The sequence below is a fragment of the Danio rerio genome, chromosome 21 (genome assembly GCF_049306965.1).
Source record: "Danio rerio strain Tuebingen ecotype United States chromosome 21, GRCz12tu, whole genome shotgun sequence".
Classification (NCBI taxonomy): domain Eukaryota; kingdom Metazoa; phylum Chordata; class Actinopteri; order Cypriniformes; family Danionidae; genus Danio; species Danio rerio.
In genome coordinates, this window is record NC_133196.1 from 22,736,298 (window position 1) to 22,757,478 (window position 21,181).

The window sequence follows — 21,181 nt, forward strand, 5'->3', positions numbered from 1 at the left end:
AGCGACCACTAACACTACCCGACTTCAATTTCCCCTCAGGGCGACAAGCAGCTTCAAAGTTGCTGCTAGTGTGAATGCACTGCGGTCATTATTAATTTCTGTGTGAACTGTCCCTACGTCGTCTACCACCGGTTAGGTGGCGCTGTAAATCTGATTCTCATGTGACCTCTTCATGTTTGGCTCTGTTGCTTTAAAGAAAGGTGGGCGGGGTAAAACTGCAGTCTGTTCACGCGACGCTTTAACAGCGTTCAGCAAATAACACATTTTCCAATATCGCTGATAGACACATGAGCGTTTTAGTTCTTTAATACCTGCGGAATCTTTACTTTTTCACGTGATTGTATTCATACATGTACAGAATGCATTTAAAGCCCCTGAAGCGTTAAAACACTGGCCCAATATTGCTTTATTTTTGCATCCAAGCGAGGCGTCGCACACAAGGAGCGGCGGCGGTGCCCAGCGCGAGCCGGTTACGCGCCCTAATCTGGATAAACCCATCAACAACCTCAATGATCTAGTAGATCAGAAGCCGCGTGATGACCAAAACGCCCGATACCCCTGCCCCCTGCGTGGGTATGGGTGAAACCCAGCACAGCCACCCAGAAGAGCTGCTCTCCAGGCGCGCTCGCGTCGCTGTCCCCGAGCTGGTTGTGACCTGCGAGTGCGAGCAGAGCCCCCGGGGACCTTGCTCCTGTTCCCATCGCAACCCCGACGAGGAGTCCATCTGCTCGGACAGCGGACTCAGCGGCTCCCCCGCCTCGTCCCTGGCGCTCAGAAAACTCTCCAACTCGTCCTCAAGCGGCCTCTCGCCGGCTTCATCTTTTGAGGAATGCGAAGAGGATTTGCTGGGATACGTTGACTTTAACGTTAATCAGTCTCCAGGCGAAGCGCTCACGGTAAGAGTCTGTTTTACAGTTCAGGGATCAGTTCAGGACTTCAGGTTTACCCATGCGGAATTTTTTATATGTAAAAATATATGTAAACTGCCGTCTTATAGAATATTTTGAAATATTGCATATGATATATTTTATGTGGAGACCAAACATGAACTTGCAAGACATATGTAATTTGCATATCGCCTATTGCTCTGTTTCAGATTTCTTGGTTAACTTACAAAGTAAGATATTAAACATGTACTGCAAACGGTGAAAATTAAAGGGTGAAGTATTGCTTTTGGGGAATTGTATCTTCCCTTACAGAAGTGAACCATGGTTTAATAGTAAAAATCTGGATGATTGACCATTTGTTTATAACAGATAACTTACGCATACCATACGTTGCTAATGGTTGATTTGTGGTTCTAATGGTTTGACTACAAACACGTTTTGTGGTTAATTTTCTTAAAACCTGAGTATACATAGGTCTATTATATAATAATTTCATGTTTTCTCGTTGATTTATCCTATAAAAATAGCATTTACTTTTATCCTATCAATAATTCTCACTCAAGTTAAATTTTATGTAAAGAGTCAGTGGACTTTATGTGGTGTGTAAACACTGATAACGCTGTTAGAACAGTAGTTGACCTAAATCAATGTCATCATTTTATCAGTGCCATAATTTCCCAAATGCCAATGAAAAGCCTTAGAATTACGGAAATACTACGTTTTCAGAATATTAGAATGAGAGCTGTTTCATCTTAAGTCATTTCTAAAAGCTAAGCTGTCTGTTCACATATTTTAAAATACTTGAGTATTTCACCTGAGTACAGTTACTTTTGTAACTTTTGTTATTTTTGTAGGTGTTTTTGACTTTGTATTTTGAAGGGCACCAATTTGACCTCTTTTACAAGATGTAAGAAAAACCTTTTGGTGTCCCCAGAGTGTATCTATAAAGTTTCAGCTCAAAATACCCATCAGATTACTTATTATAGCTTCCAGAATCAGCCCATTACGGTGTGCAAATACATTGTAGCTGTTTTTGTATCCTTTAGCTTCAAATGCAAATGAGCTGCTTCTCCCCGCCCACTATTCTCTCGTGTGTCTGGTTCTCGGTTACAACAGATAAACAGCAGTCAGTGATAGAGACAGACATGGATAAAGCTAAAATAAAGCTCCTTAGTCAAAAAATAAAATAAAGTAAGTTTATTTGATGTATTTGTGGTGGAGTTTATTCAAGCCTTTCTGAAATAATGAGTCTGACACCATAAGGCTGTGGTGATTATAGCGGTTAAGAATTGCATAGTGATTTTACTGTATTTATTATAAACATGCTGTTAAAAAAAAAAAAAAAAAAAAAACGTTTTAAACTTATAAAAATCACAGAGAGGAGAGTTGTAACAGATATTTTAATCCCAGTTTATTTGCAAAAAATGTTCTGTGGATGTGTATACATGTTATTGTAGAAACATGGCACCTGTCAATTAATTCAGTGGGCAGGGAAAACCGTATGTCCACGTCATGTTGCGGTCGGCCTCAAAATCACTGTCATTTGGATCCTATTTTAACATCAGGAATAAAAAAAAAAAAGAGACTTATTGGGTTTATATCACTCCAATAGAACAGTAAACATAGTTCTGTCCAAACAGCTTATGTTGATTTTGTAAGTTGATTTTCATCATAGGTGCTCTTTAATCAAAACAACTTTCAGTATTTTTGTAACTGTTGGTAGTGGTGTTGAAACACCTGGTTTTATGCTTTACTTGTGTGTGTTTATAAGATGCTCATACCTCTTTCCATTACAAAACAGCTATTTTTAACCTTTTTATTCAAATCTGACTACTTGCTATTGGATGTTTTATTTGTTTTATGTAACAAGCCAGAACAACTGCGTAATCGATCAAGGAAACATCTTAGTAAAATGACTAGCCTGTATCATGATGCTAGTAATAGATGGACTGCATAAAAGTGTTGGTCAGCTTTGAGTACTGTAGTGCTTGCAATGCTTCATTGTTAGTTCATGTTAGCTCAGGTTTATTAAATAATAATATCAGAAACAGCGTTTGATGATAAATAATGCAGCAGCACCACCATGTCGAACATAAACTATTAATAAATACTTTAGCATTTTTCATGTTAACAAATGTTTGCTAATGGAACCTGATGTTAAAATCTGCCAGAAGCAAATGTATTATGTGATGTTCTCATGGAAACTCCTATAGTAAATTGCAGTTGCAGATTCGTCAAATAGAAATGTGCACTCAGGTGTGTATGATTGGGCTCAATACATTCAGTTGTTAAGTAATCCTTGTAATAACTGATTAACATTATGGGCTTCAGGTCATGGAGTATTGTTGTATATCACGGTGGAAATTCCACAAGTATCCTTTCTTTTTCCTTTCTTGTTTCAAGAGTCAGAGACTTGTAAGAAAGTGCAACCGAGTAGTGCAAATGCCTGTTAAGAAGAAAGGAATTTTCAACATTGCAACTGTATAGGTGTTTAAAGGGATAGTCCATCTAAAAATCTAAATTTACATACCATATACTCCCCTCAAAGGAACACTCAGCTTTTTTTTCAAAATAGGCTCATCTTACAACTCCTCTGGAGGTCAACAGTTGAGTTTCAATTCCACTTTTTTATTCATTCAAGCCAATCTCTGGGTCTGAAGGAGAACTTTTAGCTTAGCTTAGCATAAATAATTAAATCAGATTAGACCATTAGCATCTCGCTTAAAAAAATCATAATAATAATAATAATTTAAAAAAAAAAGAGTCTTTACTCTTCTGTATATAATTGCTTCTGCTGCACTTATGCATGGTGGCAGCCTTGATTAAAATACCAGAAAGAGAGTATAGTTCAGGGGTGCCCGAACTTAGTCCTGGAGGGCTGGTGTCCTGCATAGTTTATCTCCAATTTTCTTCAACACACCTGCCTGGAAGTTTCAAGTATACTTCCAAAGAGCTTGTTGGCTGGTTCAGTTGTGTCTAATTGTGGTTCGAACTAAATTCTGCAGGACACCGGCCCTGCAGGACTGAGTTTGAGCACCCTTGGTATAGTTCCTAGCCATATCAGCCTAGAAAATAGCAACTTTTCATTTTCTGTCGGTCTTAGTAGAGCATGAAACTACAGAATTGTCAGTCTTTAAATAGAAAATGTATCTTTTTTGTATTATTTGAGTGAGATGCTAATGGTCTAATCTGATTTAATGGTTTATGCTGAGCTAAGCTAACAGTGCTCCTGCTAAACCCAAAGATCAACAGAGTTGATTAAAAACTGTTGCCTGTTCACACATATTTATAGTTTTTTTTATTCTCTGAACACAAAGAATTTAAAAGACCCTGTTTTCCAACATTCTTCGAAACATCTTCTTTTGTGTTAAACAGAAGAAAAAACTAAAACACAGTAATAACATTGTAAATGATGACAGAATATTTTATTGTTGGTGCTATACCTTTAAATACAATCAGAAGTGTGCTGTTGTAGGATCCGTTCCATCTCCAACCTCTTTGATGATGCTATTGAATAGGATTTGTTATGGATCATGAGACGAAAAAAGTGGCCCATTGAGAAACTCATAATAGTCAGTCAATACTCCATTGAAACTGAACTTATAAGGTCAACAGATGGATGCACCTCCAGCTCTGTATTGTGATTCTGTCCCACTTTGTTCTGGAGAGTGTCATTCTTGTCTGACTGGTTTTCCACTAGCTGTGAGTGAGTGAGTGAGTGAGCTTAAAGAGCAGACAGAACTGTACCGCTTTGGAGGTTAATTGGCTTTGGTCTAAGGGCAGGCGTTTGGTGGATGGTTATTTTCCTGGTGGCAGAGCATACAGTAATTATGGGTCACAGTGGCATGAAGTCTTTTAGAGTGTAGGATGGGAAGGTGGATGTTATGTCAGCTCAGAGGTACTTGAGGGATCTTGTATACGGTCAAAACGGCGGGAAGGAAGGAATCAACACTTCGAGACAGTCGGGAAGAGGTATGGGTGAATAGCAGAACTTTGAAGGCTTGTTTATTTTAACACTACGTATTTATGAATCTATTATTTCTTTTATAGATCTATAATAATACAATTATACAACTTTTCCAGCATACATTTTTTATGATTCCATTAAGACAATGGGCTCATTAAAACCATTGTTACTGAAAAACATAGTTTTGCCATAACTTTAGACTTATAATGTTTATTGATTGACTGGTTGATTTAGATTTTTTATTTATTAAATGTATTTGTTCCAAACAGAAAAATCATACACAAAACAATTATTTAAACAAAATAGATTTCAACATGGTCAGAATGAAGCAGGAGGAAGCACAAGCTTTATCTCATTCGTCTATTACTTTAACTTAATTTTTCTTTTACTTATCTCTTCTTTTACATAAGTCAAATGAGCTTTACACGAGACATATTTTATCCTTTTGGCATCTTTGACATTGTACAAATGGAATCAAAATATATATTTACATTTTATGAAACAGACCCAAAAAACATAGTATTGCAAACAGCCATCAATTAAAATTTCATCATACCTTTTTCCTTTTCAGTCGCCTTTATTAATCATTATATTCCTTTAATAATATATTTATACAACTTTTTAGACTGATTAATATTCTGGCATTGTTTGCGAATCTGTTCCATAATGTCCCACCACACACAGACATGCACAACTTTTTTTAAAGCTGTCCTGGTTTTCAACCTCAAAAAAAAAAAATTGTCCTTCTCTTATATTATATCCCCCTTGTCTTTCGTCAAAAAACTTTTGTATGCATTTCAGAAGTAATTTATTCCTAGCTTTAAACATAAATTGTGCTGTCTTAAATCTAAATAAATCATTAAACTTGAGTATGTTCAATTTAAAGGATTTATCTGCTTCAAATACCCCAAATTTTCTATCAGTCTAATGACTTTTTTCTGCATTGTACATAAGGATCAAAAGTTAGATTTATATGTATTTCTCTCATTATCTTTCATATATATTGGGGTTATAAGCATGTGTAAGTAATATGAAGCGTTCACGTATCTTTTACGAGTTGGGTATTTGTAAAACACAAGCAAAGCGGCTCTATGGAGAGACACTGCAGTGCTGTTGAAGATTGTGGGTTTTTACAGCCGTTTGACGGATAAATATGAATTTTTAACTAAATTGTTAGCGGTGCCAAACAGCATTTCCTGTTCTTTACTTCCTTGCTACAACGTACCGTTATTGTTAGAAACTGTGCATGTAATGCAGGGGTGTCCAAACTTTTTGGGCCGAGGGCCAGATGCAAAAAAAAAAAAACGTTGTTGCGGGCCAAATTTTACATATATCACACAGACACGCGCATATATATATATATACACACACACACATTTCTAAACATATTACTTTTAGTAACTCATTTCTAATTACTAATTTATTTTATCTTTGCCATGACGATAGTAAATAATATTTGACTAGATATTTATCAAGACACTTCTATACAGCTTAAAGTGACATTTAAATGCTTCACTGGGTTAGTTAAGTTAACTAGTCAAATTAAGGTAATTAGGCAAGTTAATTGGGCAACAATGGTTTGTTCTGAAGACTTACGGGGCTAATAATTTTGACCTTAAAATGGTTCATAAAAAATTAAAAACTGCTTTTATTCTAGCCGAAATAAAACAAATAAGTCTTTCTCCAGAAGAAAAAATATTATCAGACATACTGTGAAAATGTCCTTGCTCTGTTAAACATCATTTGGGAAATATTTAAAAAAGAAGAAATAAATCAAAGAGGGGCAAATAATTCAGACTTCAACTGTGTATATAGATGGATAGATAGATAGATAGATAGATAGATAGATAGATAGATAGATAGATAGATAGATAGATAGATAGATCATAACAAGAACTGCTGCTTAATTAAATGCATGTAATAGCGACACCCGGTGTTTATTTATTGAATTTTTGTTCATTTTTGTATAGCGGGCCAGATGCTATTGATATTTATAAAAAGCCTCGCGAGCCGCAACAAAACTGATTGCGGGCCGCAGATGGCCCGCGGGCCGTAGTTTGGACACCCCTGATGTAATGGATCAATTTGAACAAATAAAAACACAGGTTGTGGCTCACAATCCACAGCTTCTTCTATTATGGTTGGAGCTGCTCCTTCTTTTAGGAGTTTTTAGCCGAATCCAGCACTGAACTGAGAGTAATTCTTTAAGCTGTTCTTTGTCAAATGCTAGCTATATGTTTTTATAATTCTATGTAACATAATTCAAATTAAATTGTAAGCACTTCTCTCTGTGTGTCATGTCTTTTGGAAGCTCAAATACAGAAGTTAAACAATTTTAGCTTTCTCTGCTATAACATTACAGTGCCTCTGGCCTCGCCCCTTTGTTGAGCTGGGTGTGTGCGTGTGGTGAATGTGCATAACATGAAGTGTTTATGATTTCACTAACTTGGATGTATTTTTTGTAGTCCCCAAACTCTGATTGCTTTAGGGTTTGCTAAGCGAATGATAAGCTTTGATAAGCTTTTAGCGTATTACATTCAGGGATGTTGCTTGTGTTCACACAGCTGCATTATACATGAACTAAAGTTTAAAATATGATAGCATAGTGGACCACCCCTTTAATGAGTGATTTTTATATTTCAAAATAAGAAAAAAAGAAAAACTTTTTAACTTGTAAAAAAAGACAATGTTATTCTTGCCACTATCATGTACGTCAGTGGCCATTTTGCCTCCACCATTTTATCTGGCAGCACAACAAACTGGCACCTGTAAATGTTTCATGAACGTCCTTCTAAGATTAGCTATTTCTTAATCACAGCCTCTTGGTGTATTGCTTGATGACTTTGTTTAGTCCGAGATTGTCGTCAATGATTTGCCTCATGGGGAAAAACTCGACCTATGGTTAATAGAGGATAGGGAGTTGCCCGTTGGAGCTTGAGCTTGACTGAATGCACTCGGTGCCCCAGTGCTATTCACTGTATACTATATGAAGATGAGACGACCCTTGGACACAACTATTGCATGCAGTCTTAAGGTGTTGAGTGGCAGGAGAGTCCCATTTATGTGTTTTTTCTCTCGATTCTCTTCATTTAAAGACTGATCTGTGGAAAAAGTCCAAGAATATGGTGAACTGGTCTCCTCCTCCAGAGACGGTGAAAAAACGCTCTCCATGGGTGCAAGTGGTCGGCCATGCAGGTTTGTTTTTCATCTTTAATATTTGTTGATTTGTGCTGATATCTTGATGCATTGAGTTCCAACCAGAAATTGCACTGGTTTCCACCTGGTTTTAAAGGTTCCATGAAATTAAAATAATTTTTTTTTTAGATGTTAGTATAGTATTTTTTAAATGTTAATTTTAATAATCTACCAAAAAAGCTGGTGTGCACCAAAACAGTGTCAAAATTTGTATGTATAGGATATAAAACTCAAATAAACATGTAAAGCTTGTAGTTTGTCACTTCCGCCTCAATGGATCAACAGGTTTTGTCACCTCATCCTTCAGTTTCTCATTAAATCGTGACCAATCAAATTTTCTCTAGTATCTGACATGCCCCACACCTTCAAGACGACTGCCACTGGTAGAGATTTGATAAAACAAAACACTATTTTGGCTGTTTTTTTTTAAAGGGGAGGAGCTATACTATGTCCCACCCTTTCCATGTTTTGGTTGATTACTTCAAACATCAAATTAAAGTGTACGTTTCAAAGCATTTCACAGAAATTCACTATTTAGTCATAATAATGCATGATGGATTCATCCAAGTATTAACATGCACTGAAATGTTTGCTTTTATTTCTCTTGCGAGGCCTTGCATTTGGATTTCAACAAGACTCTTCCATATTTTTTTTGTCATGCTCTACATTACTAGTCATGTTTCCATTCCCCTATTTTTATGCATATTTTGGACATGCGCATAAAAAAGGTTGATCGAAACGGCAAGATGCAAATACATTGTGCATAACGCAGTGAGATAAACTTTTAATTCCACAATAAACAATGTGCATAAACTACAATAGAAACACTTTACCGAACAAATACAAGCATTTTATCATTGATGATGATAAAAATATGTGTGAATGGACAAACCAGCAGGCTGAGCACACTGTTAAACATCTGAAATGTCGGTTTGGTCATTCTAAAACGCCTTGACCATCTCAGTATTATTGTTATTATATTATTAATGACCTCCAGAATTGTTAAGTCTCTGTGCTTCGCGTCTTACGCCTTCAAAGGCCACCACACATTCACTGTGTGTCAGCATTTGTCTTCTGAGGTGCAAGTAATTTATTAAATAAGGAAAAGTTTCACGCAGCTTCTCCTATCACAGTGAATTCTGTTTTTGCTCTTGATATTTGGCGCCAGTTAAGTGACTATTTTGTTCTCTTTGAATCATTGGATAGAAACGCTGCTTTATTCGCATGTCTTTAATGCAATATTCCAGTTTTGCACATAAATTTAATTTGCATCTTTAGATGGAAACACAGCCACTTTTTCAAATTGGATTGGGGAGAATGCGCTTTTAGGCTAAACTATCGAGATGGAGCAAATTAGCTTGAGAGTACAATCTCTGTGCAAATGGGGGTGAAAAGTTTTGCAAGTGATTTACACGTACTGTATGCATCAGCTCATTTTCATAATGTCAACTGAGCACATAAACTAGAGTAAATTGGATTGCTGAATAATAATGATGATGGTAATAAAGTGCGAATGATTTAACAACACAGCTCCAAAATTAGGACTTGTTTTTTATTAGGTGTGTTAAATAATGGCACAACTCCAGGTAAACTGAGGTGCCGGTTACACTAGTGCATTCTTATCTTAAAACGTATTCATTTTGTTATGGTTATGTATTTTGAAAGTGCTAAAGAACCTGTTTTAGTTTTGAAATGCAGGTTTAAAGAGCCAAAAACCAAATTTGATTGAGGGTCGTGGGTCGAATTTATACCAAACCATATATATTACATTTGCCTTGGGTATTTTCCTAATTTATTCGGTAATATTTAAAAATGACTAGAAAATGTTGCTTTAAAATATATTAACTAATGCGGTTTAATTTTAAACATTTTATAATGACCATATTACAGTAAAAGCATAAACAATCCCATTTATAATACAATGGGGTTCAATGCGGAATACACTAGTCAAGCTGCTCCGGCCTTTACCTTCATTTGCTCACAGATATCTTGTGCATTGTCCTGTATCTGTCAAGTGACTGTTTTGATTCATTTACAACATTTGATTGAATCATTTTATTTCAGTTGGCTTGTTTTGTAGGTCAGCAATAAAACAAACAAGCAAAAAGTTACTTTAAATTTGAAAAGACAATCGCTGTAAAAGACAACCCCAAAAATTCGTCCCAACCACCTCCCCATCATTCTCCTTCTTTTTTTAGATGAGATGGGGGCCAAATCAAATGTTACTATAGGCCAACTTTGGGCATCTCTGGTATAGAAGGACTGAAATGCAAAGTTTTAAAATGGCAGTGAGTACACAATCACTCTCAGATGGGTCTACTATTGTTCTGTGCTTCTTCAAGTCCTTCTTATATGACCATTAAACCAGCTGTAAAATGGTAATTTGAGAAAGCATATTTGCATGCCTAGTTGGATTCAAGGGTTACGTATCATGCATTTTATACTGTATGTGGATGGAGGTTTTGCTTTCTGAAATGCAATAAAAATACCAGTCTGGAAAAGAAAGGTTTTATTCTAAAATGCAATTTTGAAATGAAAGCACACCAGAGTAAACAGCACCTGATTACCTGAACCGTAGTAAATGCTTTGCATGATTTATTGAAATATTCTTATAACCTAAACTACACTTGTTTTTTTTGTTTTCAATTTTTGCTGTTCAGTCTCTTTTTTTTGATGATTCAAAATATGTGTGAGCTGCTAATACATTGCACACGTGCAAAGGTTTACAGTAATTACAAATTATTGTTACATGACAAATTACTGATTTAAAATATAGCATATTGATTTCCTCATATAAAAGCATGTTTATATATTCAATCATATCGAAATCTCTATATACCTTTATAGGGGGGTTCGTTACTGTGAGAAATCGCAGAGCGGTCCGTTTGTATAAAGTCAAGTCGAGCTTTACTGTCCTTCCACTATGTGTGTGGACATGCAGAGGAACGAATTGTCGCGTCTCGCAGGACAACGGTGCTACATAAATTAATCATAAATACAAACACAACACTGGACCTACAGTAAGAGCTATTTTTAAAAAAACCTATGCATAACTAACATATTATAAGAAGAGGTGTCATGATCAGCCAAGAACAACAAATCGGTTGTTCCAAGGAAGGTGAATTGGTTTATAAGTGCTTTGGTGGTGAAATTTACAAGTGAATAAACAAAGAAAAAACAGGAAACTCGAAATTAAAAAGAAAACTCTACAATAAATCATGGATCAATGAGCAAAATTTTCAAATGTTTTCTACATCCAAGACATTGCTTTCCACACATGACATCTCTTCCAATTCATTCATTTACATAATCATGACAATAAACAAATGATAAATACAAAACACTAGACCATTTATATCAACACCCACTACTTTTAGGCGTACATTACCTCAGTCCACTTGATATTATCAGTGCCTGCATATAGATAATGTCATTTAATGTAGCTGTGTACGCGTTTGCGGTATGGATATTCTTGCACATAGTTTTATAATCATGGAGTCACTCCGTGGTCGGTACTCTATTTTTATTGCTGCATTGAGAGATTATTGTTTCATCTGTGCATGTTTTTGTTTGCTCCTCCAGGAAACTTTCAGACGGACAGCGATGGAAGGCTGCTGAAGAAGTACTGCGAGTCTGAACAGCAGTGTTTTCTGCAGCTCATGAGCGACTCGTTGCGGCCCTTTGTTCCGGGATATTACGGCGTGACTCAGCGGGATGAGCAGGATTACAACCTGATGGATGACCTGCTGGCCGACTTTGACTCTCCCTGCATCATGGACTGCAAAATGGGAAGCAGGTAAGGATGTGGTGGTTTCAGTGTTTCTGCATTCTTGCACAACTGCAGCTTTTCCTGGCCGACCTGCACTTCAGCAGGAAGAGTCAATCTGACCAGCATGCAAAGCAACAAACCACAGTCTATTTTTATTTGCGGTTCAGCAGTGTATAATGATAAAATTAGCTTTAGTCATGTCATAGCAGTCCTGACCAAAGATTACACTGTAAGAAATATCCGTACATTAACAGTTCTTTTGTGATTCGTGTTTTTATATATTTTATTTTCTGTAACTTTATTTTGATGGACCGTTTGAGTATTAGTTGACTGTCTGCTTAATATATGCTGATACTGCTCCTTTAACAGACTATAAGAAACTTTGCAAGTATATGTCAACTTACACTTAGCCTAACCCAAAACCCCAACCTAACAGTCTACTTATAATCTAATGAGAATTAGTTGGCATGTAGATGCAATCTAACTTAATTCAACAAACAGACCATCAAAATAAAGTGTGACCCTATTTTTTCCAGTTTTTTTTTTGGTTTTGAATTGCTTTGTGGGACCTTGATCTTACGTCCAACAATTTTTAACCTTGAAAAGTTCAAAAAAGTGACCTTTTTATTAACATTTTTAATAGTTTAAAGTGATGTGCAGATATAAATGTTATGTTATATATCTTTTTCAGGTTTTACCTGCCTATCTTAAATTTGTGTGACACTTTTTTCATTTCACTGGCCTTTTTGTCACAAGCAGCTGTGATACATGCATTATTGACTTATTTACCTGTTGTAGTTTGTCCATGAATTAATGGGAACACTTTACAATGAGGTTCATTTAGTCAATGTTAATGTATTTACTAACATGAACTAACAACAAACAATTATTCATTGCATATTTATTCATCTGTTAACATTAGGTAATGAAAAGAGAAACATTTATTGTTAATACATGTGCATTAACTTCTGTTGAAAAGCAAAACTTTGGATTTAGAAATGCATTAGTAAAGTTTAAACTATGATTACTAAAGGCTGTACATTTTTTTGTTCCTTCTTAGTTCATGTTAGTAAATACATGAATGTTAACAAAAAACGTATTGTAAAGTCAAGTCACAAGTGCAACCAAATAATGAAAAGCATTGTTGGAGCCCTTCAGCTATATTGTTCACTTTTTATTTTATTTTTAATACATTTATTTATTTTATTTAGTTTTTAGGTTATTGTATTTTAAATAAAAAATTACATTTGTTTAGATTTTTAGTTTTTATGTAGTTTTTAGTTTATTTTAAATGAATTTTTTTAATTAGTTTTTTAACAGTTTTCTTCAAACTTGAATAATTAACAACAATTAATTAACATATTTTATTAATAATCTATTTCTGTAACTATTTCTTTTTCCTAAATAGGGATGTTATTGGTGTCTTGTCACTTGCTATTTTTACAACAGATTGTCATCTTTTATTATTGTATACTTAGTTATATCATGTTTTTTTAATTGTTTATTGTTCATTTTTATTATTATTTTTGTACATAAGTATTACCCCAAATCCTCAAAATCTTTAAAGTTAGAATGAAATGAAAATATGCCCAATGGTTTTTAAAAAGACAAAAGCTTTTTGATGATGTTTAATAATGTTTGTCATTTATTTATTAGAAATTAGTAGCTTATCTACGTCAGACAGAGAATAAAAATGACTGCATGTCTGATCACAAGTGTTTTAACATCAACTCCGTTTTCAGCTAAACTGATAAAAACTTTCCACTTGTGCTGTCAGTATTTGGACTTTGGTTTGTCTATGGACTATGGGTGTGCCACCTAAAGCTGAGTCTACAAAACAGCAGATGACAGTGTTCAAACAATAGCATCGGATATATGATCGCTTTAGGTCAACAGCTTTGTTCATGTTCAAATAAAGCAGTCCTGTAATGTTTGTTTACGAATACAAATGACAGCATTTTCATGCTAAACAATTCTGCCTGTGGTCATGTTAATGTAAACTAATATACAGCATTATAAACAGCATAAATAAGCTCATCACCTTTCAAAAATAAATTTTTTATCCAGTTCTCAGTGAATAAAGACATTATATTTTGGTGCATTTAAGCAAATCAGTATTTGCTTTACTAGTTATTATAAGAGTTTGGTCGCCGAACATCATTAGAAATAGAAAGATTATACATTTAAATGAAAAAAAAAAGACAAAACTGCAAAAATTTAAATAAATGTTATATTTTAATGTTTCTCTTAATTAAAATGGTATTTAATATTTTCTTATAGCATTAATTTGGGTTAGGGCTGGGCTGATAAACGATATTATATCAACTCGCAATAAAATTTATGTCAAAAACAATGATAAGCTCTAGACTTTTTTACCCTACATTGATCTAAGAGCCAATCACATAGCAGACATGTGCAACAATGTGAATCTAAAAGTGTGTTGATTTTAGAGATGTACCGAATTTTTAGCCACCGAAGATTTATCATCCAAAAATATGTTAAGCCATTTAATGGAACATTGAATTTTTGTGGCTTCAGTCATTGTTGGGGTACTCTTTTAAATCTGGAAGCGTTAACAACTTATATTGAAATATATATCGTTATCATTCAATATGGTAAATAATTATCAAGATTGCGTTTTTGCCATATCACGCTGCCCTTTTTTGGTTGTCATTTAAGTTATTTTGTTAAATTAGCTCTAGTTTTTGCTTTAGTACTGACTTGTATAACACTGTCGTAAATACATGGGACATGACAACAGCATAAAATACAAAGACAAAAATCCCCTCAGGTACAGATTATGTGCTTTATTCATTGTTGAATGCTACCATTGTGAGGTTGAATACTCATTTTACATGACATTTATTTCCATACTACTGAAAGCAGCAGCAGATTGTTTACGTCAGATCTCTAGGGTGAAAAACGGTTTGAAAATAAAAGTCAGTGACTCTTTAACAAAATCATTATTTTGTCTATGTACTTTTAATAGTGTTAAAATGGTTTAATATGCATTTATATGCTTACAAACCTAACTATTTCATTGGTAGTGGCTGATATTTATATTATTAAATGAATGACTATAGTATTTTCTTGTGTTGTGTTGCAGATAGCCAAATTGCTGGAATCTTTGTTGGTGTAATGTGTAAATACACATACAAATGTATTATGAAGAAAATACTAATCTAAAAGAGAGATCTGTGAGGGGTGTACTCATTTATATGTGCTTTCAGGACGTACCTGGAGGAAGAGTTAAAGAAGGCCCGCGAGTGTCCTCAGCCGCGCAAAGACATGTATGAGAAGATGATTGCTGTGGATCCTGAAGCCCCGACTGAGGAAGAGCGGCTTCAGCAGGCAGTGCTGAAGACCAGATACATGCAGTGGAGAGAAACCCTCAGCTCAACTGCCACGCTGGGATTTCGCATCGAAGGCATCAAGGTACAGATTCAGGAGCTTTCTGTCAAATTCAAACAAATACTGACTGGAAATGTGAACCTCACTACTGAATGTAAAGGCACTAGCATCACCGCTTCTGTGTGGAACTTAAAGGCTCAAATGAATTTCAAATTAAGGAAAACACTTCCTTCAAGAATGTAGTGGTATTATTACAGTGGGGAAATCCCTGTCTTTAAGTATATCACAAAATTTTTAGTAACATTTTAGTTTCAGTACCAATTCTCTGTTATCTAGTGGTTTATACCCACCTATTATTAGTATAATGGTTTATTTGGATAAAATACAAAACCTTTTAAAAAGACAATGCATGACCTTATTCAACATCCATAATCTTACCTAATACTCAAACCAAGTCATAGTTAATTGTAGTGAATGGTTTATTCAGGGTAAATAAAGTTTTATTTTGATCTGTCTTCAGAAATCAGACGGCACTTGTAACACCAACTTCAAGAGAACAAAGTGCAAAGATGAAGTGGTCCAAGCTCTGGAAGACTTTGTGGACAACAACATGCTAATCCTGGTATGAATTTTTTGTGTCAGGATATCACATATTTATTATAAATGTAATGATATTTATTAATTTAACAGTATCTGTTGTTATCTAACTAAAACCAATGACTATCTTGTCATATTTTTGCCAATAAATGCAATGTTGTGATTTTAGTTTTTTAATATTATTTCTACTTGCTTGAAATAATGGCTTTAACTAATTGGTCTTTTTGGTCTACAGAGAAGCTACCAACAGCGCCTACAGGAACTAAGAGACATACTGGAAAAATCAGACTTCTTCAAAGCACATGAGGTGAGATGCATCTTTATTTACAAAGAATTCATTCATTATAAAACTTAGTGCTTCTCTATTGAACACTGTTAATGTAAAAAAAAATAGCAGGCTCTCACAAAGAAAATCTTTGCTGTTTTAAATACGTGCACTTTTATAGTAAGGTAAATTCTAATTGGCTCAGGTAAATTCATTAACTATGTTTCCATCGAAAGATGCGAATTAAACTTGGAATTGGCACAAAACTGGAAATCATGTAAAACATTTGTGGATACAGCACCGTATACATCCAATGATTCACAGAGAACAAAATCATCACTTCCTAATAAACCAATGCCAAATATCAAAAAGAAAAATGAAAGGTGTTGCTGTAGGAGAAAACCATTTTTCTTGTATAAAAAAACTACATCTTAGAAGACGAAACACAATAAACATGCGGTGGCTTTTAGAGGCATGAGATGCTCTTTATGAGCACAGCCACTCAAAACTGGTATGAAATATTATAATACTAGAATTATATTACTAATAATTCTACTAATTATACAAAAAAAAACACTTTGACTTTTGGGTAAGCTGGAATTGTTCATGCTGGAATTTATTCTGTAAATGTCTTTCCATTATATTTTATTTTATGCACATTTTTTTCTTATTAGATAAAATGTTCGTCATACTCAATTGTGTATACAAATAAAAAAATATATATTTTAATTCTACATAAAAAACACAAAAGAATTGGGTATCATGACTCAAATTACATCATTGTATGTAGACCATTTTAAGGGATGTAAACAAAAACACTGGTCCCATAGTATTTCATATTTTACATTTTTAATTTCTAAAACTTCAGAGAATCCAGAAATTGTGACATTGATAAATTATGTTTTGGTAGATGTTTTAACAGTGAAGTTATGATTGAATTGCCTCTGAATTACAGTTATGAAAAAGTTAGATTACAAGCAGGAAATGTTCATGGCCCATTGACATGACCACACTAGAATGGTTTATATATAAATATTCATGAGTCACATTTATAAAACAGCAGTAATCCTTTGTGACATTGAAACTGAACATTTTTATCAGCATCCTTGGTTTATGTTGTTATTTCAATAAAAAAAAAAAATTAAATAACTTATTCTTTGCCATAAAAGTGACATTACTGATCCTAACCACATGAGCTTGAGAAATGCTAATTTTAGAAGAAACATTCAGACAGCGTTTAGAGGTTTTTGCATCTAAACTCTTCAAATGCAATATTACAAAATGTGCATTAACATAGATGCACATAAACATAGCTATTGTTTTTGTGATTCATCTGCTGGAAAACAAACTGTAGGAGAGTAATTGGTTCCACTTTATATTAACTACTTTGTACTTGCATGTAAATACAAATCCAAATGTACTTACAGTGTTCATAATGTACGGCAGAACACTTCTGGTGCTCTTGAGGTGGGATATGGGGACAGGTTTGATGGTATTGGTAGCTTTAAGAGTGGGTTATGGTGTGAGGGATGGTCAACAGTGTAATTATACATGTAATTACAGAAATTAATTACAGATGTAATTTACATGTAGGTATTTAATCAAGAATAAGTACAATTTATAAACATGTATTTGCACAATAAATACAATGTAACTAATGATTAACGACAGTGTAAGTACATATTAGTTAAGGCCTCTTAATATAAAGTGGGACCATTTATTTATTTATTTGTTTATTTATTAATTAAGTTATTTTTTGTGTGTGTTTGTTGTTATATCTATTGTCACTGAAAATTGGACTTTTCTGTGATTTCCTACAGGTGGTGGGCAGCTCTTTATTATTTGTCCATGACGTGACTGGCAAGGCTGGCATCTGGATGATAGACTTTGGAAAGACTGTGCCCATGACGCCGCCTCTCACGCTGGATCACCGCAGCCCATGGCTGGAGGGCAACCGAGAGGACGGATACCTGTGGGGCCTGGACAATTTCATTGACATTCTGACCACCATGCTTCAGGAGAAGTGAAAGCCATCGTGGATATTCAGAATGGTCTGATTCTCCAGTATATTTGCTCTATATGGACAGTAGGTGAAGGCGGATGAGAGCGGTTAAAGTTGAACATCTGAGCCTATGAATTTACCTGCTGATGTTGTAAGCCCTTCGCTATTTAATCCTTTTCAACTCTTTGGAAAAGCTGTATGTATTTTTACACTGTAAATAGAATTTTATTTAAGCGGTTTGCTGTTAGTGGTTGACGAGTGAAAGATTAGCTTAGTTTTATAAACATTGACCATCTGAAGGGAAATCATTACAGTTGTGATGTTTGGTGACAGTTCTGTCATCGTTTACTCACCCTCACGCCTTTCCAAACATGCAAGACATCAAACACAATCAAGATATTTTCAATAAAATCAGAGGAGGGATTTCTCTCCCCCTTTAAAAACTAACGGTTGTAAAGACGCATAAACTCAGCAATAAAAGAAGTAACAAAACATAACAAAAGAGACACAGTTACTTTATATTACGAACTGGTATTATTTAGGTTGTCATTCACAAAATTATTGATCGAGGTTGAAGCTCAAACATGACCTGAAAGAATGAACCTCATTGGCTTTGCACATCAGGTAAACATGTTTCAGCTTCCATGACCAGATTTGAACAGCATACATTTAACACATAGTTCACCAAAAAAGAAAATTTGGGCATTAACTCATACTTGTTTCAAACCTTAATTAGTTTCTTTCTTCTGTTGAACACAAAAGAAGGTATTTTAAAGAAAGCTGGAAACTTGTAACCATTGACTTAAATAGTATTTGTTTTTCCTGCTATGGAAGTCAATGGTAATGGTTTTCAGCTTTCTTCAAATGCTCATAAAAGTTTGGAACCACTCTATGGTGAGTAAGTGATTATATCTCTACAAAAAACTTGAGTTATACCAGTTTATTCTTATGGAAAAGTAGATTTGGGTGAAGTGTTTTTCACTTGAGGGAAAGAAATCGCTCAGATTTTTAAAAAAATATCTTCATTTGTTGTCTTGTATTCTGATGTCTTATGGGTTTGAAATAAACGATGACGGAATTTTCATATTGGGGTGAGCGAACCAATGAGTTCCTGAATTACTAAAGAAAATCTGGACCATTCTTATTTTTGCGATTGCTGCCAGATATTTGTTTTTTCTCAGTTTTATTTTATATTTTTGACCAAATGACTCTAATTTGGGAGGGATTTGGAATTGAACTAAAGTGCGCACTACTAACAGCCTGAAAAACTGAAGCTGAATCGCAGGACAACAAAGACCTCTTTCGCAGCACTGACTAAATAACATTGCGTAGCTCTTAAAATAATGAAAACTTGATTGAATGTTTTGATTCACATCAAGCACGGTGAGTTGAAGTGATGTTATGCTTCACATTCCTATGTTGTGTGGATTTTGCATGCAGGCAAGGTGAACACAGGATGTCATTTATTAAACCTTTAAACAGCTCCTGTTAATAGCAAATAGATGACTGCCAGTTGAAACGAGAATGGTGGCTGGGATTTTATGAGCCAGTACTATATTTATGCACAAATACATTGTTAGTTTGATCTCACGTTATTGAGGTTATGTGTTGTATATGATAATTAGTACTCAACGTGTAATCATTATGTTGGGAGCTTTTTTGTCTTGGTTCTATCTGTTTTGCAGTTAGTATTCGGGTTGCTGTGCTAACTACAGAATCTTTTCTCCAAACTGGGTAATTTTGTAAAGATGTTTGGCTGTCAGCACAATAAACATGAACATGCTGTCATTTTGTTTGCCCCCTCATCTTTCAAAACCAAAACCATGGATCTGAGGTCTGTTTCAGAAAGGAGGTTAAGTGAACTCTAAGTATATCAACCCTGAATTGATTGGGAAACTATAGTTTTGTTTTGTTTTCAGAATGGGAGGTATGTCAAACCTGAGAGGGTTAGTCAAGCACATATCTAAAAAGGAGGTGATTAATACTCACCATGTGTAACCCCACCGGTCCTAAACCACCCAACCCGCTCTGAGCTGGGATCGAACTGTCTACCTTCTGCATAGGAGTTGGTTGCTCTAACAAGGAGGCTAAAGACCATGGCCTATAGCGTCTGTCGTTAGAGCACCTTTAGAGGTCAGAGGAGTGAGGTTTACTTGCACAGCACTTCACTAGCTGGCCTCCGTTACACATGGTAACTTTCTATGAAGCTAATCTAGGGCCTGTATCATGTAGCTGGATTTGCTGGTTAGCAAGTTACATTTCTGTTTATTTTGCATCAATCTTGGGTTTTAGGTAACATGAAGGCAGCTCGACTTTATTCACTCTTTGTTGCCATGGTATTATTAAGCAGATGAGCTGAGCTACCTTCATGGTACCTAAGGGTGCTTTCACACCTACACTTTTGTTTCGGAACGTATCTCGTTTGCCCAGTTAGCGCGGTTCGATTGGCATATGTGAACAGGGCAATCGCGCTCTGTTCCGCGCCAAAGTAATCGCTCCGAGATCGCTTGAATGAGGTGGTCTCGGCTCGATTGAAACGAACCCTGGAGCGGTTACATTGCAGTGAGAAAGCGATTCGATCCGAGCGCGGTTATATCACAGTGTTTTATGGATATGTAATAGGCTTACGGCTATATGAAGAGAGAATTATGAGTAGGGCGGGAAGTTTCGCAAGTCTCCGGATGCCCGCAAACGAGTGATGATCTCCCGGTAATCTCGCGTCTCTCTCCCAGTCCTCAAATAGGCATCGTCGCGCACCCTTCTCACCCCTCCCCACCACATCTCTCCTCAGACACGTCACGCGCGCACCCTGTCAATCACCACCAAACCACCACCTCTCCTGACAGCTGAACTGGACGCTGCAAAATAAACCCTGACACTCTGACCAATGTAAGGAGAGTTTACTCGCACGAGACTTGTTTTAGCTCTTTTGGTCCGATTAGAAACTTTGCAGTGTGAAAGCGAACTGCTCCAAGAGCAAAGAGCAACAATGTAACAATTTTAATCTCTGTTTCGGAACAACTGAATCGATTCACAGGCGTGAAAGCACCCTAAAACCCATAATTGGTGCAAAACTGAAACTTGACTGGCTTTGTGGTAAAGGCCCCTTGTTCTTAGATCTCTGTATAATTTTAATAAATATAATCAT

At 35.4% G+C, this 21,181-nt stretch overlaps 1 protein-coding gene across 2 annotated transcripts; it reads left to right on the plus strand.

Annotated features, from left to right (window-relative positions):
- Positions 1-219: 219 nt before the first annotated feature.
- On the plus strand, positions 220-19,821 carry itpkca (inositol-trisphosphate 3-kinase Ca). 2 transcript variants are annotated; one of them, XM_681366.11, is made up of 7 exons: positions 220-896; positions 7,950-8,049; positions 11,632-11,845; positions 15,049-15,253; positions 15,690-15,791; positions 16,002-16,073; positions 17,852-19,821. In XM_681366.11, exons 1-7 carry the CDS (start codon positions 537-539, stop codon positions 18,056-18,058), a joined length of 1,260 nt encoding a protein of 419 aa, XP_686458.3. In that variant the 5' UTR covers positions 220-536; the 3' UTR covers positions 18,059-19,821. The 2 variants fall into 2 exon arrangements, with proteins under 2 accessions (XP_686458.3, XP_073791395.1); XM_073935294.1 differs by lacking the exon at positions 220-896 and adding an exon at positions 4,641-4,859.
- Positions 19,822-21,181: the final 1,360 nt, after the last annotated feature.